The following is a 15,718-nucleotide window of genomic DNA, read 5'->3' as shown; positions in this document are numbered from 1 at the left end:
TAACTCGAGTTAACATGGCTAACTTGCAAAACTTGTGACTCAGATCATGAGTCAGGATAACCATGTAAAAAGCAGATCAAAATAAATTATGAAGTTCAATACCAAGTAAACTCAATATTAAAGGATGAAATTAAAAAAAAACTAAATTTAATTTTTTTAAAAAAAAGTTCTTGAAAATTTCAAGGATCAAAGTGAAAAAGATCTTGACATTTCACTCTTCATTGTTTTAGTAAAATGCCAAGCCCTTTTAGTACATGTTAACTTGTTAACTAGCTGACTTTGAATTAAATTGTTTTCTATTAAAAGTGAATTAAAAGTTATTTTTTAATAAAGAATAAGTAAAGTGCAAGCATTGTTAATACATTTTTTAGCTTTAACTTTTTATTAAGAAAAAAATACTAACACCTTTTTTTTTATAAAATAAATCAATAATTACATACACAAATAAATTAAAAAAAACATTGACATGGATCAAATACTAAATGAGGAAACTTAGATATAAATACAAGTCAAAATATTCCATCACAAGTTGGTGGAGCTATTCACATATTGTTTTTCATTATGTGTCGGTAGTTTTTCTTATACACAAGAAATATAATAATTTAAATTTCATCAAAATAAAACAATTCGTTAGTTAAATCTTTATTTTTCCTATTAATCTATTTCTCACAACAAAAAATATAGTTTTCTTAATAATTTATTTTATTTAATATAGAATAAATATCCAATAGACTTTAAAGGATCGGAAATAATGATAAAAATGTATTTTTTTTTAAATTAAAATGTCCTTTTCCTATCAATATGATTTTTTAGAATTTGTTCATCAAAATATTTTTTTTTCAAAGAAAAAATTTATTAGAATTATAAAATAAAAAATTAATATAAAAAACAACGGATGATTTTATTATTATGCAGTGGGTGTATTAAAAAAAATATAGAAATGATACCCTATAATTATTTTGGTATATTTTCTATGTAATTTTATGATAATAAAAAAAACTAAAAAACTATTTTTAAAAAAAAACACAGTGTGGACAGAAAAAAATGCGCATTAATCTTATAGACAAGTAACATAACATATTGTTCTGGATATATTTTAAAGTTATTTATTTTAATAAAATTTAATTAAAAAATAAAACATAAATGGCCTAATAAAAAAGGCCAGGTTTGAGATGTCTGGCTCATTTTAAAAAATGGCACCCATGTTATTTTTTTATGGGAAAAATGATGAATAACATGTCATTCATCATTTTTTTATATATAAAAAAATAGAGGGCACGTTATTCATATCCCCATCGTTCAACTATTAGAGAGGTGACTGTAAAATTATGTTGGGTTTTTTAATTTAAAAAATTACTTTTCAATCTATTTTCTTATAAATTATCTAATAAAAATTATTATAATATCAATAAACTAATATCTGTACTTAAAACATCTTAAGTTGATTAAAGAACACAAAATTAATCTGGGAAAAAATATCCTCTCGACCTGATTTTTTTTTCCAAGCAAGATAAAGGTTTAAAAACATCCTTGTATAACTTTTGCTATTAAATAAAACTTGCTAACACTAAAACTGAGTTTTTTTTTTTGTTGTTGTAATGTAGTCAATCAACTATTTTTTTTATTTATTGTTTTATAGTAAGTTTTTCTTTTATCTCTCAAACCCAAACATTGAAAACAATCAAAATAACCTTTGGGTTGTAATAAAAAGGAAAAAAATTAAAGGGGTTGAAATGGACAAATAAGGAAAAAAAGTGGATCATAAGGTTTTTTTTTAATTTAAGTTTCGCCACATTTTTTTTTTGTGTTTTACATTTTGGCCATCTTTCTCTTTACATTTTGGCCATTTTAAAAGTTACATTCAAACTTTTAATTGAATTAACCTGAACAAAAATCATGCTGAAGTTTTATTAATCATAACGGGCCACAAACTCGCTCCAAAATAAAGTCACTTGGACTTCATGACACAAGCCCCGAGGCCCTTGAACCTTCTACTTAAGTCGAAAGCTCTCTTTCATTTTTTTTTCATTGGATTTTTGGTGTTTAAATATATAATAAATATTATTTTTTTGAAGTATTCTGGTTGTAAATATATTAAAATAATATATATTTTTTAAAATTATTTATAATATCAATATATAAAAATAAAAAAATACTGAAAAAAATTTAAAACAATTTGTTTTTAATAAAAAAAACAGTTTTAATCTCAGTACCAAACATTCTCTTTCGTTACATGGAAAATTCTAGTAGGACAAACAGTTAAATATTGTTTTTCAGATTTGTGATTCTGCTTCCTGTTGCTGGTTTTTATTTATTTATTTTTTAACGAACATATTCTAGTAGCATTCATCACTCTGTGTTCCACCTATTTAAACTTTTATATATTAGCAATTACATTAAACTCGATATAACTTATTATATTGCTGGATTGTGTTGGAAAATTAATAAAAAATAAATATCTAATATGAAAAGTTAAAGCACTAAATTATCAGTGTATTATATCGATTCAATTTAATATATCTATATGCTATAATTTATTTTAAAACACTAAATATATTTTATTACCTCGGTATATCTCTAGTTTAAGATACACAACACGCTCGTAAGCTAAAAGAAAAAACAAAGGTTTTCATAAATAATGAAAAAACCTAAAAGAAAAAACAAAAATTCTAAAATAAAAATATTTTTTTCAGTAAAATAACAGTTTTTATAAAATAAAAAAAATAAAAGAGTAGTGATCTTCTTATATTAAAAAAACAACAAATAATAACAAAATCAAGTTCAATTAAAAAAAAAAAAGACAACCAATCGAACTCATAAATTGAGACAACTTGGGTTGTTCTAACAAATCTATAAACCACCTTAACCCTATAAAAATGTAAAATTATAAAAAAATATAAAACTCAATTCTCAATCATCTAGTATTAAAAGATAAAATAAAAAAAATAAAATTTTTAAATGATAACAAAAGATAAAAAAAAAATTACACCTTAAATTATTGTTGTAGTCCACAATACAATAAATCGAGAGTAAACAATAATTGCCCTGCGTGTTAATGACAATGCTTAATAAGAGGACAAAATAATTTATGAGATAGAAAAATCAGTGGTCATCGTATGATTTAATGCTAGAGTTTTGTTTATCGTTATGATCCAATTATATTTTTAAAAAATTTTAAAGTTTTAATTCTTATGTCATTTTAATATATTGATACTAAAAATAATATTTAAAAAATAAAAAATATAATATTTTAATATATTTCTAATAAAAAATAAACAATTTCTATCCTACTCTCAAACTTAATAAATCATAACATTTAAATTTATGAGATAGCATTTTGTTTTTGCAGTGGTGCCCGCCTCCTCTGTTTATCTAATTGATCATGGACTGCATGACCCTATCCATAAGAAAAAAACGTAACATTCTATTTTTTTTAAGAGAATTTTAACTGATATATATATATAACATCAAATCTGATTACTTTTATTTTTTATAGAATTAATTTAAAAATAATAATTTAATAATATTATTTTCATCCTTCATCAATAAATTTTGATTTTAAATTAAAAAACTTGCAGCTTTAAATACCATCCATTCCTCGTCTTAAAAAAACACCACTAGCCTTAAAATATTATTTTTTAAATTAAACCAATTTTCTAAAATAGATAATTAAAACTATGATATTAAATTTTATTTCCGAGATTTAAAATTAATTTCACAGAAGAAACTTAAAATTGACTGTTCAGTTAAAAAGGTATTTAAACTGGTGTTATTTAAGTCTTTTTATTATCTCGTATGTAAAACATGAAGGGAACAAAAGATTTTGACGTTTAGTATATAGCTAAAGTGGTGAACAACGCTACGCCGGAGACCGAATCAAATGTTTTTTAACTAAAATTTATTTTAGAAATTATAATGTCTTTAAAAAGTAAGAAAAATTTAATAATCAAATAAATTTTGATTAACTTAATAATACTATAAAAATGAGGAAGCAATAACAAAAAAAAAAAAATATTACTCTGAGCAGAGCTAGGTAAACACGCAAAGTTTATAACCTGGACATGAAATATGTTAAGATTATGTGTCTATCGAGCGTTATTGATCATGAGATTAAGATAATTCGATAAAAAAAATTGTCTTTAAATAAAAATTGAAATTGCAAAACTTAAGAGATAATATATTAAGATATTTAATAGCGCAACATGAGTTATTTATTCGGTTGTATTTAATGAGTTTGTTTATTAAAATCAATTTGTAATAGAAATTGACTCACGCATAAAATTTATTGAATAAAAAAAAACCATGCAAGACTATATATATTAAAAATATCATAAAAAATATAAAAAAATTAATGTATATTAAATATATATAAAAAATTATAGATGGATCGTATTAACCTCATGAAAAATTAAAAACACTCAATATAATTAAAAAATAATCATTAATTAAAAAATGCTAAATAAGCCAAAAAAATTAACATAGAAAGGATATTAATTAAAAAAAAACTTTTTAAAAGACATCAAGATAAGGTATTAACTGAACAAAAAAATACCAATAAAAGAAAAACTTGGGCGCATGGGTTTGATATATTTTTTTAAAAGGACATACAACTTGTCCTCCGCTCTTATTTTTTTAAAAAAAGAACAAATAAATGACACGTTATCTGCTGTGACAGACGAGTTGTTTTCTGTTACTACAAAATTTGACCACCATTATGGTGGTTAAAAATCAGACCTATAATTTTTCTACAAAAAAACCTGTTTTCAACCACAAAAGCACTCTACAAACACCCTTAAACCAACCTATTAATCTAATAAACCCAAAAAATAGTTCAAATCACTAAATCAAAATAGAAAAACATGGCATCATTGACATAAATCTAGTTTTTTTGGCTCTTTAAAAGTTTAAAACAACTACCATAAGACTCCTCTTACTTGGTAGAACATGTTAACACGAATCTTAACCTGTTTGATAGTCAAAATTGTTACCAACAAAGAGTTTTTTTTACCTGAATGCCATAACAAGTCAACTCCTCTCTCATATTCCATAAAAAATAATAGAAAAATAAAAAAAATAAAATTTAACATTAAAATATATATTTTTTAAATTATAGAAACACGTCACCTTATAACAAAAATAAAATAAAATAAAATAAAACACTGAAATATATTCCACAAACAAATTTAAATACTCCACCCATATTAACCCTCCTTTTCACTTTAATTCTCTTTCTTTACATTAAAAAAAAAAGAGAACTCATTTATATAAAGAAAAAGCTGAACAATCAAATTGAGAATTTTAAAAAACATCCAACGGTGATTCGTGAGAGCGTGAACACTGATTTCAGCTAAAGTCTAGTTTTTGTTAATTTCACTGTTAAAACCGACAGATTCAAAATCAAAATGTGGCCGAGTCTCCAAACGCCCCCATTAACTTCCCTCTTCTTTTCCGCTTCCCACACCACTCCGCATACCTAGGGTTTCTCTCCCATTTCACCAAAACGCATCCCTTTCAACTGCAAAAAACCACTCATCATGAACCAACACTCCCCAAATTCAAATTCCAACTCTCTCCAACCGCTCCTGAAAGAATCAATCCACAGGTTCTTAATTGAACACCAAAACGGTGCAACTGATTTTTCAAATTTCACCTCAATCTTCTCTCGCTTTCTCCACAATTTACCCGACCCACCCCTAGAAATCGTCTGGTTTTACTCCGCTTTAACTTTTCACTCCACAAAATTTACTGACACTTCAAAGCAAGTCTTATTAGTTAAGGACCTATTTCAGTTACTTGTTTCCTGCTCTTCCTCATGCAATGCTGTTAAAAAAATTGCCGTACTCGCTCCGGTTATTCACGAGCTGTTTACTGCAGTGAGTGGTAAAAAGGATTTGAGAGAAGAGATTGAGAGTTTAACTGAAGGGATCATCTGTTATGTTAGCATTAAATGTGCTGATAATTCTGATGAACATGAAGGGTTTGGGGATTTAGTTTCGTGTTATAGGGAGCTAGTGCGCGTGTGGATGGTTGGGAAAATTGGGGGTGACTGTAAATTTGGGGAGGATTTGAGGTTGTTTTGTCCGGTTGTTAGCGATGGAGTACGCGAAGGAATGGTAAGTGAGGGTTTTGGAGTTGGGTACTTGGCTGGTGTAGTCACGTGTGAGGCTTTTTTGTTGAGGTTGTGCTTGAAGTTTGGGTGTGGGTTTTCAAGAGTAGAGCTGGAGAAAGAATTGCTTAACGGCGCGGCTCAGATGATAAGTGCTTTTCGGAGTTATTATTTTGTCGGTGAGAATGGATTTCTGTTATTTAGATTTTATCAGGTTTTGTTGATCATTGAATTTGTTCATTGGCAGTATTGTTATGCTTACATTTATGAAATATATAGATCGTGGCATGTTGTATATTTATCTAAATTTTCAGCGTTAGCAATGGTGAAATGATGTCTCAAGGAGTTCTTTCACATTTAGATTTTGGACTTGTCTTCCCAGGGGATATTTTGCAAGCTAATGTGAAATCCATTGTTGTTAAACCTAGCCGGGACTTGGCCGCCCGGCTTGGGCTGGGTGTAAGAAAAAGTCAACCTGGAGTTGACTTGGTTTGACCCGTCCAACATGGTGGGTCAACCCGTGACTTGGCTTACCTAGTCAAAAAATCGATTGAGTTTTTTATAAAAAAAAATATCAAAACTAAATCCTTTTGACCTTTTAAAAAAAATTGATTGACATTGGTTAGGCCTTAAACTGTGGTAATTTCTAAGCTATTTTGTTTTGTGAAGTTATGTTTCTATTTTATGAGATGCAAAAGTATTTAAACAAAGAAAAAAAAATGAGGCAGTGAAACTAATAAAAGTATTTAAACAAAGGAAAAAAAAATGAGGCAGTGAAACTTAAAGCCATTGAAGTGATTGCGCGTTTTTTTGTCGTTCTATATATATATATATATTATTTTTATTTTTTCATTTTTTCGATTGATCCTTGAGTTCCTTAAGGATTGTTTTTGTTAGCAGATATCCTGCTTAGGATGCTGCTGGAGCCAGTTTTACCTGTCAATGCAATGCTGGTAAGTGTTTTTACCCTTGCTGTAGTTAACCATGGTAAAGCTGTCTTAACCATTTTTTTTTTATCCAATGTTTGGGCTATGGTGGAGGGTTGCCTTTGTCTTTCCTTGAACCCGTATGCGTTGTGATATGTAACTAATATGGGGTGCTCCTGGACTTGACATCAAAGGGGTTGCCCTCACCATTTTTGTAGCTTCTATTATAGGAATAGCCTGTGAAGAACCTTTTGATCTTCCTGTAGGCAATTTGCAATATCTAAACTACATGCTGTACGCTATAGAAAATCTTTTAGAATGGAATATAGGGCCATTTTTTTTTCTCTAACTGGTACAGAATGCAGCAAAACATGAGTATGGGATTAGAAATGCATGGGACTTGCATTCCCTCGCCTGGTACTCATGTAAGATATAACAACTCATAGTAAGTATAATATAACATGCTGCGTACAAGTAATTCATGTGCCAAAGTCAACTGTATACCTCAGAAAATATGTGAGCCATAGCTAGCTTAAGCCATAAGTTGACTTGTTCAGCTTTATTCAATTCAAGGGTGGTTTAAGCCTAAAAGATCGTGCATAATCCTGGCTCATATTTATATTGATCAAACCTTAGCTGACATGTTGCATTTCATGACTACAATGTACCTCCAGAACTCATTCCTAGTGCATTTTCTATGTTTCCATGTAATGAAGATACTAAGGACTCAATATAGGCATGTAATATGGAAGGTATGAGACCCTTTAGTTTTGTGATTTGATAGTTAGTTTTCGTCACATGTCATTTGGCTAGCCGTATTGAATTGAAAGAGTCCATCTGCCATCAACTTCCCCTAGTGAATGAAACATGCATCTGGTTTTAATTCACCGTATGTTCCTTTTTTTTGTGTTCTCTCAGAATCCCAAAGATGAGGTCATTTTACGAGAAGTCTTGTATGATGTTGTGATAACGATGTCATATTCCTTCTCTATCCCTCAAAAAGGGATTGAGCCACCTGGTGTACAATTGAAAAATCTTGCTCTGACATGGTTGTTTGTTGCTGACAATGCCATACGATTTGTCAGGTATGAGACAATAAATAGTAGTTGTGAGGCAATAGTTTATTAGCACCTCTTCTTTGATCCACCTCATAATCTTATTTGCTGTAGGGAAAATGGGGACCGGACAAAAGTCATTTCTTATTTGCAAGCCTTCTCTGAATCTTTCTTACTCTCCCATTTGATCAAGTGGGTTATGAGCCAGCCTGGTGTGCAGAGTAAAACAAATGCACCGGATATTTTCACTCCTGTTGCTGTCATCAGTGAGTTCCTTTGTTACCTCTGTCTCCTTGTTTTTTCCTCATATGTCAGGGTTTTAGGACCTTTTGCACCTTTTCTTGTCTAGTTATGATTCTCAGCAAGCATGTTATGACACGGAGAGGCTTCTGCTGTATGATTGTTTAACTGGAGCATTAGATTTCTTGATCAGCTGTCCTTGGTACACTGTGAGCGCCTTCTGTTCTGAAACGTGTCCCACTGTCATTGCTAACTGGAAAATTTTGGTAGGAGCTACTTAGAAAGGGGCTGTCGACTTTGCAGTTCTTTTCTATTTCAAGATGCTTTACGACATTTTTATTAAATTCTCTAATTTTTTGAGTTTACTAATTTCCAGAGTGGCTACTTATTGTTGAGGATGAAGGTTCAAGGGTGTTCGATAGTGGCATCTCCAAGATATATGCAAAGGCCATTATTTGTAAATCAAGAACAGAGTGTGAGCTTTTGGTTGATAAGTCAGGTGGCAAGAATTTGAATGAAAATCACTTTTTTTACCCTGGTAAGGAGCTTAAAGCTGAAGATAAAGTAGATGGTGATCTAGAGATGGTTGATTCTGCGGACACGATGCTCCTTGGTGCTCCTGGATTGATGAGATTGACGGAAACTGATGGTATAAGGAAACGCAAAGAAGGAAGAAACGACGAAGGGGATAAACGAGTTAAGTTTTTCAAATGTCAGCTTGGTGACAAGTTAACAAAGGAGGAGAAGGTTTGGCCATTGTGTGATGGTGGTGGTTTTTGCAGTGGGAGTGAGATATACAATCCTTTGTCTGTTGAAAATGCAGTGTCTATGGAGCAATAAGCTTGACTGAGGCAGCAGCTGAGAACAGTGGACAGGCTAACCACAGTGGCAGTTCTTTGCGAGTAGATGATGGAATGAGAACTTTTGTCTTTGCGGCATGACTTGCAGCTCTTGGATTGTGCTATCTTTTCCTCCTGCTGATGGACGCTCAGAGGCCAAAATTTCTGCATTAAATTTATCTGCGGGTTTTAGATTTATGCCTCCATGTATCAATAGATGCTCATAAAAGTATATATGCTAGGATATTATCTTCTTGCAAACATTGAAACTGGAATTGAAGTCGGCTAAGCACTATATAAGCCTGGTAATAGTGTAGGCTTCCATGACGGTAGTCATTCATGGTTATCTTGTATTTCTAGATATTTTTCTCCCTTTAAATTCCCTTTTTCTTTGGTTTCCGAATGGAAAAAAAAAAATCAACGTATGAATGATTATGCTTTGCATAGTTTTCAGACCCTGTCCGGTTTAAGGTTCAGATTCCAGGTTTTAACCGAGTCGGCCGGGTTATTTTTTTAAAAAAATCAAAATGATGTCGTTTTAGTAAAAAAAAAAAAACAAAAGTTAACGGGTTGCAATTGGGTTTTTGACCGGGTCATATTGGGTTTTTTTTATCCTATTTTTTTTTTAATTCGGTCTAGTTCTAGTCTTGGATTGATTAACTGGTCTGGATCGAGTTTCAAAACTATGAAATTCTCATTCTCAGTGTTGGAAGTTACTGAATCCAGAAAAGCCCATTCATTTTAGGAAAGATCCTAGCCCATAAGCAAGTTTGTGAGGCCCATATCAACATTAAGGCACAGAAAACCACATGGGCTCCGAGCTGCCATCCATTTTGGTTTGGGCCTCTTGCGTCATAACTAGTACAATCTGAGCAGCACTTGACGTTCCTCTGATCCAGCTGTGAGGAGGGACCAGATACTCTGCCGACAATATTGCCTAGGTTCGATTCTCTGACTTTCTGTTCTAGCCACATCCAGCCATATGCAATTAAGTCCTGGGTCCTTTTATTTTGAATAAATAAATAAATAAATAAAAGGGAAAAATGAAGATACCAGCCGAATTTTCTTTTCGAAGGCACTTTTCTCCAAGCGTGAAAACTAACTCTGTGTCACGTGTAATACATGCTGTAAGCTCCCACGAGTCAATGACACGGGTGGGCCCACCGTGATTTTCCTCCACGAATAATGACGATACCATGATCTCCATGTATTTTCGTTTATAAGCTAAACAAGCTCTAATAAAGAAGCATCGTGGCAAGCAAGTCCTACTATAAACTATTACAAAAAATCACATTTGTAGAGCTATTTGTAGAGCTAGGCAGGCATTACATGGCTCAACACCTGTGCCCAAAGCAACATCGCCCTTGTGACGGTAATAGCTTCAAACGTGAGACACACGAGAGCCCTAAACAATCATGAAAAGCCTCGCCAAATCAAGCCTTTTTGCCTCCTTGGACATGCCACACAAGCTAGCTTGGTCTTCTGTGAAAGTTTCTGCACTGTTCTTGGAATGAAAACCATGTCACCGACAGGTGTGTTTTGGCTTTTAGATTAAAGGGTTAGTGAAACAATTATGATTGAGAACAACAATCAAAGAATTAGTGATAAAGAAAGAAACTTTCCTCTTCAGCAATCTATCTTTATAAATCTCTTTAGCAATTTGTTTAGTGTACAATGCTTTCAAAGGAAAGGATGACCAGGCCACCGGTGGGCCCTCTAAAATTTAGAGCCATAAATTCTATAAAAATCGGACTCAATCATTTATAGACAGCGCTTGTGAACACGGTTTGAAAAATATTAATTTTTTTTTTGTTTGAAATTATTATTTTTATATGTATTTACATCATTTTAATACTGTGATATTAAAAATAAAATTTAAAAAATAAAAAAATATTATTAAAACCCGTTAAAAAACAACTTGTAATATTGCACTAAAGGCTACTCGAATTTGAATGGAGGCGAGGAATTGTCGGTGCTGTGAATTATAATTACGTCCTGCAACCCCACCTGAGTTTGGTGGCCAAAGACGCACACAAAACTAAACGAAAGATCGGGAATAAAAATATCAAAATGTTAATTTCTTTTTGCTATATTCCCTTGTTTTAAATTCCGCAAAAAATTTAATAAGTAAAATTCTTAAATAAATTCTCTAATCTTTATATAAAATGGTCGAGGCATAAAAGGGTTTCGATGCACAAAATTTAATCAATATAATTGTAATAAAAACAAACATTTAAACTTATTAGGATGAAAAATCGAAAAGAAATGTAAAACACGCAAGGAGCCTTGTAATTTATTAGGGAATTTCACGGGGTACTTGTGGATCTGCACATGCATAAAAGAAAAAAGAGCAATCTATTGCCTTATGATTACAAAAAAATAAATAAATATATATTTATGTTGGTGTGTTAATGATGTGATTTAGAGAGCACATTCCTGGATCTGGTCAAAGATAAAAAAAAAAAAATAATAAAAATAAAATTGGGGTAAGAGTGCACCATAAGTTACGAATGCTGCCAAACAACTGTACTTTTTTTTCTTTTTTAGTGGGATTATGCAAACCATCAAGCAAAGAGAACGTTTTTGGTGAATTCCAAGTGTGTTTGGAATTACTATGGATTTTATTTCAGGTTAAAAATATAATATTTTTAAAAAAATTAATTATAATTTAAAAAAATACATGTCTAGTTAAAAATATTATAAGGTGAATTTTTACATGTAAAGTAAATAAAAAATAAGTTTTTATTAATAAAAAAACAAGTTATTTTAGTTTCTACAAAATCAAGATTTGAAATGCAATTATATATAAGATGAGTGTAAAAAAAACAAATTAATAATCAAATATTTTTTATTTTTCGTGTTTTGTTTTTCTATTCTGTATGCTTTTCTAGCTAGTTTAGCAAAAAAGAAGATTCCAGAATTAAGGGGACCCAAAAAAGAAAAAGGAAAAATATCCATGACCATGTGAAAAGTTTCGAGAGTCAAAATCAAGTAATTTACAAATGACAGTGAAAACGATGGCGACCCCGTATCTACAAATTAAAATAGGCTTCTTTGAATCAAATAAATTCCTTTCGGTGTGTGTTAAAACGGCAATTTTTGCTGAAACCCTAATTTTATTTTTTATTTTTTATTTTTATCCAGAGAACGTTTTTGGTGGGTGTCTAGCATTATTATAACTTTTGTTTTTGCAGTTTGAAAAAAAAAAGGATAGATTTAAGAAAAACAATTTTAATTACAATTAAAAAAATAAATACTTTATTAAAACTGTATAAAAAAAATAAAATATATTTTCATAAATAAAAAAGATATTATTTTATATTTTATAAAACCAATATTTAAAACACAATTATATATATATTTCCAATTCAAAAACTTAAAACAGTTTGGGAGTGTGGTTGCGGTTATTTTTTAAAATGTTTTTTACTCGGAAATGCATCAAAATAATATTTTTTATTTTTAAAAAATTATTTTTGACATCAGCACATCAAAATGATCTGAAAATACCAAAAAATATTAATTTGAAATAAAAAAATTTAAATTTTTGTATAAATATTTTTGAAATATAAAAATAAATAGGACTCAGTAAGCTGAATAATTTTTTCTTCTCTATTAACAAAAAAAAAAAAAAAGAAGTTAACGAGAATACTGAATAGTCCTTTACAAGGACATGGAAGCAGCAGCATCTAGAGGGACTTGTGGGTTACTGTCTGGTGAATGCCAATGACAGATACCAACTCAAATGGAGAGTGACATTCTTGCTCATATAATTTTGCATGCAATTTTTTTGGCTCCCACTTCAATCTAACCACATGATGATGTCTCAACTACATGATCCTGTGGTTGAAAGAGCGACTTTGCATCTCAAAAGTCCCACAAAATCTCTCCCTGTTTTATTACACTATCATTAAAAATAAATAAATAAATAAAATTTTGAGAAATTACTGTGCATACATATTCAGTGCATTATGGATGGAAATAATGTAATTACTATTCTGCTTTTATTATAAAAAAAAACTCATTTCACGTTTTCACGTGGTCTCTAGGTACAATAGTAATGGTACATGGACCAATCACTCATTATTATTTTGATTAGGGTTGAGGATGTCTTTTTCTTTTTTAATTATATAATGTAATGACTTGAATTAATGCCCTTGAAATATAAAAGAAATTGCTTTGATGCTGGGGCAATTTTGTCTTTTTTCTTAAAAAAAACCCATTAAATTTACTTTGTTGCCCCTTGAAATAAATATGTTTTAGCTAGGGTACGAGGGCTTAAAGAAAAAGAAAGTTTGTTATCGTGTTCTATTCATGTGTCAGCGTGTTTAAAACACCTTGTATGCTTCAAGCAACATGTGTAGAGGATTTAGGCAGTGGAAATTTTCCATCCATGACGACATTAGAAAGATCACGACATTCTCTTCTAAATGAGATAAAATGTGTGGTGGTCCGGGTGGCGGTTTGGCCGTGACGACATTTTCTTTTTTTATTCTCCTTTCTCTCTCTCTTTACCTTGCAAAACATGTTGTCCAATTAGAAAATCCATATTTTCCTCTTATTTTGTCATGGTATTTGATATAACCCTCTTGTTTTCTATTGTATCATTTTTGTCTTGATTTTTTTATAAACTTTAATTTTTTTAATCCATCATTGATTAAAATGTTACTTTTCCTCTTATTTTGTCTTGGTTTCGTGTTTGATCCTCTCTTTTTTTTGAGTTTTTTTATTTATTTATTTTGTCAAGTGTTTGATTTTTTCAATTTTACCCTTTAATCAATTAATTTTATTTTATCTTTATTTTTCTTATTTATCATTTGGTTCTCATTCTTTTATATTATTTTTTTTAATTTTATTTTGAGGCCTTTTATCAAATTTTATTTTTTAATTTCATCATCTGACATTGAAATATTAATTTTCCTCTTATTTTGTTTTGATTTCAAATTTGATCATCTTTATTTTGATATTGGGTTTTTGTTTTGGGTTCTTTTGTGAAATGTTTGATTTTTTAAATTCAATTTCACCCTTTAATCAATAAATGTTATTTACCCTCTTAGTTCTTTGTTTAGCATTTAGTCCTCGTTCTTTTACATTGTTTTTTTTTTTGTGCTTTTATCAAATTGAAATTTTCAACTTCTAACATTGAAATATTATTTTTTCTCCTATTTAGTTTTGATTTCAAATTTTATCTTCTTTATTTTGACTTTAGAATTTTAAATTGATTTCTCTTGTTAAATGTTTTTTTCTTCTAATTTCACACCTAAAACAATCAATGTTTTTCCACCTTTTTTTTTAGCATTTGGCTTTTATTCTTTTATATTACTATTTTCTTAAGGGATTTTTGTCAAATTAACTCTTTTTTTTTTCCAGTTTTATCCTCTAATACCAGATTGGTTGTGAATTGAGAGTCGTGGTTATCGCTAGTAGGTTTGTGTCGGGCTCATAATCGAGGTGACAGGTTCAAAAAGTTGACTCGGGTGATATTGGTTTTTTTTTATTCTTTTACGCTGTGTATTCTATCATTTTTTTCAGGTTTTTTTAAAATTATCATGGTCTCATGCATGAGTTGTATGCCGATAAATACGCTCAAGTTTGTTTGAGTCATTTCTTCCCCTTAGATTTATTTACCTTTTTTGTTGTATTTTTCTTTTAAATTAATATTTTTTTTCATAATCACTCCTTTTTTGTTTCTTTGTTTAATGTATATAATGTTGTGGGATAAAATAAATTTATTCAATTTAGCCGAGTCCATGACTTGAATCCCAATTTTTTAAATTTTTTTTTAGTGCCAAGATTTTTTTTTTCTAGCTCGCCAGGTCACATACTATGCAATAAATGGAACAGTGTGTGTAGTAGTAGTGTAAGAAACAATAGAAACAAGAGGCTGTCGTCCATATAAAACTGAGATAATAAATGTAGCTGGAAAAAAATCAAGCTATAGCGAGAAAAAAGAAAGTATTTATACAAGAAAAACCAATAAATTCAAGCGAATAGCGTGATTAATCATAGTAGAAAGTAGAAAGTATAAAAAAATATATTGCATATTACTATATTTTAATGTGTTAGAATTAAAAAATATAAAAAAATATTTTTAAAAATTAACCTGCTCCATATTACTATCCACGCACTAATCATAGTAGAAAGTAGAAACTGTAACACAACACCATGCTCGAAGAAACTATATCAAGGGTTGGAATTATTGATCAAACGGTTCTATGCCCCACAATTACCCAAACACTCGTAATTGATTAGTCAAAAGTCAATAATCAACCGTATATAAAAGAACCCCAATAAATAAGTAAAATAAATTAAAAAAATCCTCAGAAGTAGCAGCTCATGTCCATTGAAAAAAGGGACAAAATAGTAATTTTAAGAAACTGTCGGTCTCCAACCCAGGTTAAAATTAACCAGAGCTTAAGTTAGATACGGGCCTCTCGTGAGTTCTCTGCGAGCGTCGGTGACTCGCTCTCGAGTTAACTCTTTCATTTATTTATTTTTTTTTCAAAGAAAGAGAAAATGAATAAATGATTGACAGAAGGAAAAATAATTGATATA

At 29.9% G+C, this 15,718-nt stretch overlaps 1 protein-coding gene across 3 annotated transcripts; it reads left to right on the top strand.

Moving 5' to 3' along the window:
- Positions 1–5,373: 5,373 nt before the first annotated feature.
- LOC7462264 (uncharacterized) lies at positions 5,374–9,428 on the top strand. Of its 3 annotated transcripts, XM_024604799.2 has the most exons (6): positions 5,374–6,285; positions 6,989–7,059; positions 7,951–8,117; positions 8,202–8,353; positions 8,508–8,593; positions 8,704–9,428. In XM_024604799.2, exons 1-6 carry the CDS (start codon positions 5,535–5,537, stop codon positions 8,839–8,841), a joined length of 1,365 nt encoding a protein of 454 aa, XP_024460567.2. In that variant the 5' UTR covers positions 5,374–5,534; the 3' UTR covers positions 8,842–9,428. The 3 variants fall into 3 exon arrangements, with proteins under 3 accessions (XP_024460567.2, XP_024460565.2, XP_002309508.3); XM_024604797.2 differs by lacking the exon at positions 8,508–8,593 and having other exon boundaries at positions 5,377–6,285; XM_002309472.4 differs by lacking the exon at positions 8,508–8,593 and having other exon boundaries at positions 5,378–6,285; positions 7,007–7,059.
- Positions 9,429–15,718: the final 6,290 nt, after the last annotated feature.

Source organism: Populus trichocarpa, chromosome 6 (genome assembly GCF_000002775.5).
Source record: "Populus trichocarpa isolate Nisqually-1 chromosome 6, P.trichocarpa_v4.1, whole genome shotgun sequence".
NCBI classification, from domain to species: domain Eukaryota; kingdom Viridiplantae; phylum Streptophyta; class Magnoliopsida; order Malpighiales; family Salicaceae; genus Populus; species Populus trichocarpa.
The sequence above is the reverse complement of the archived record's forward strand: the minus strand, read 5'-3'. Positions and strand labels throughout refer to the sequence as shown.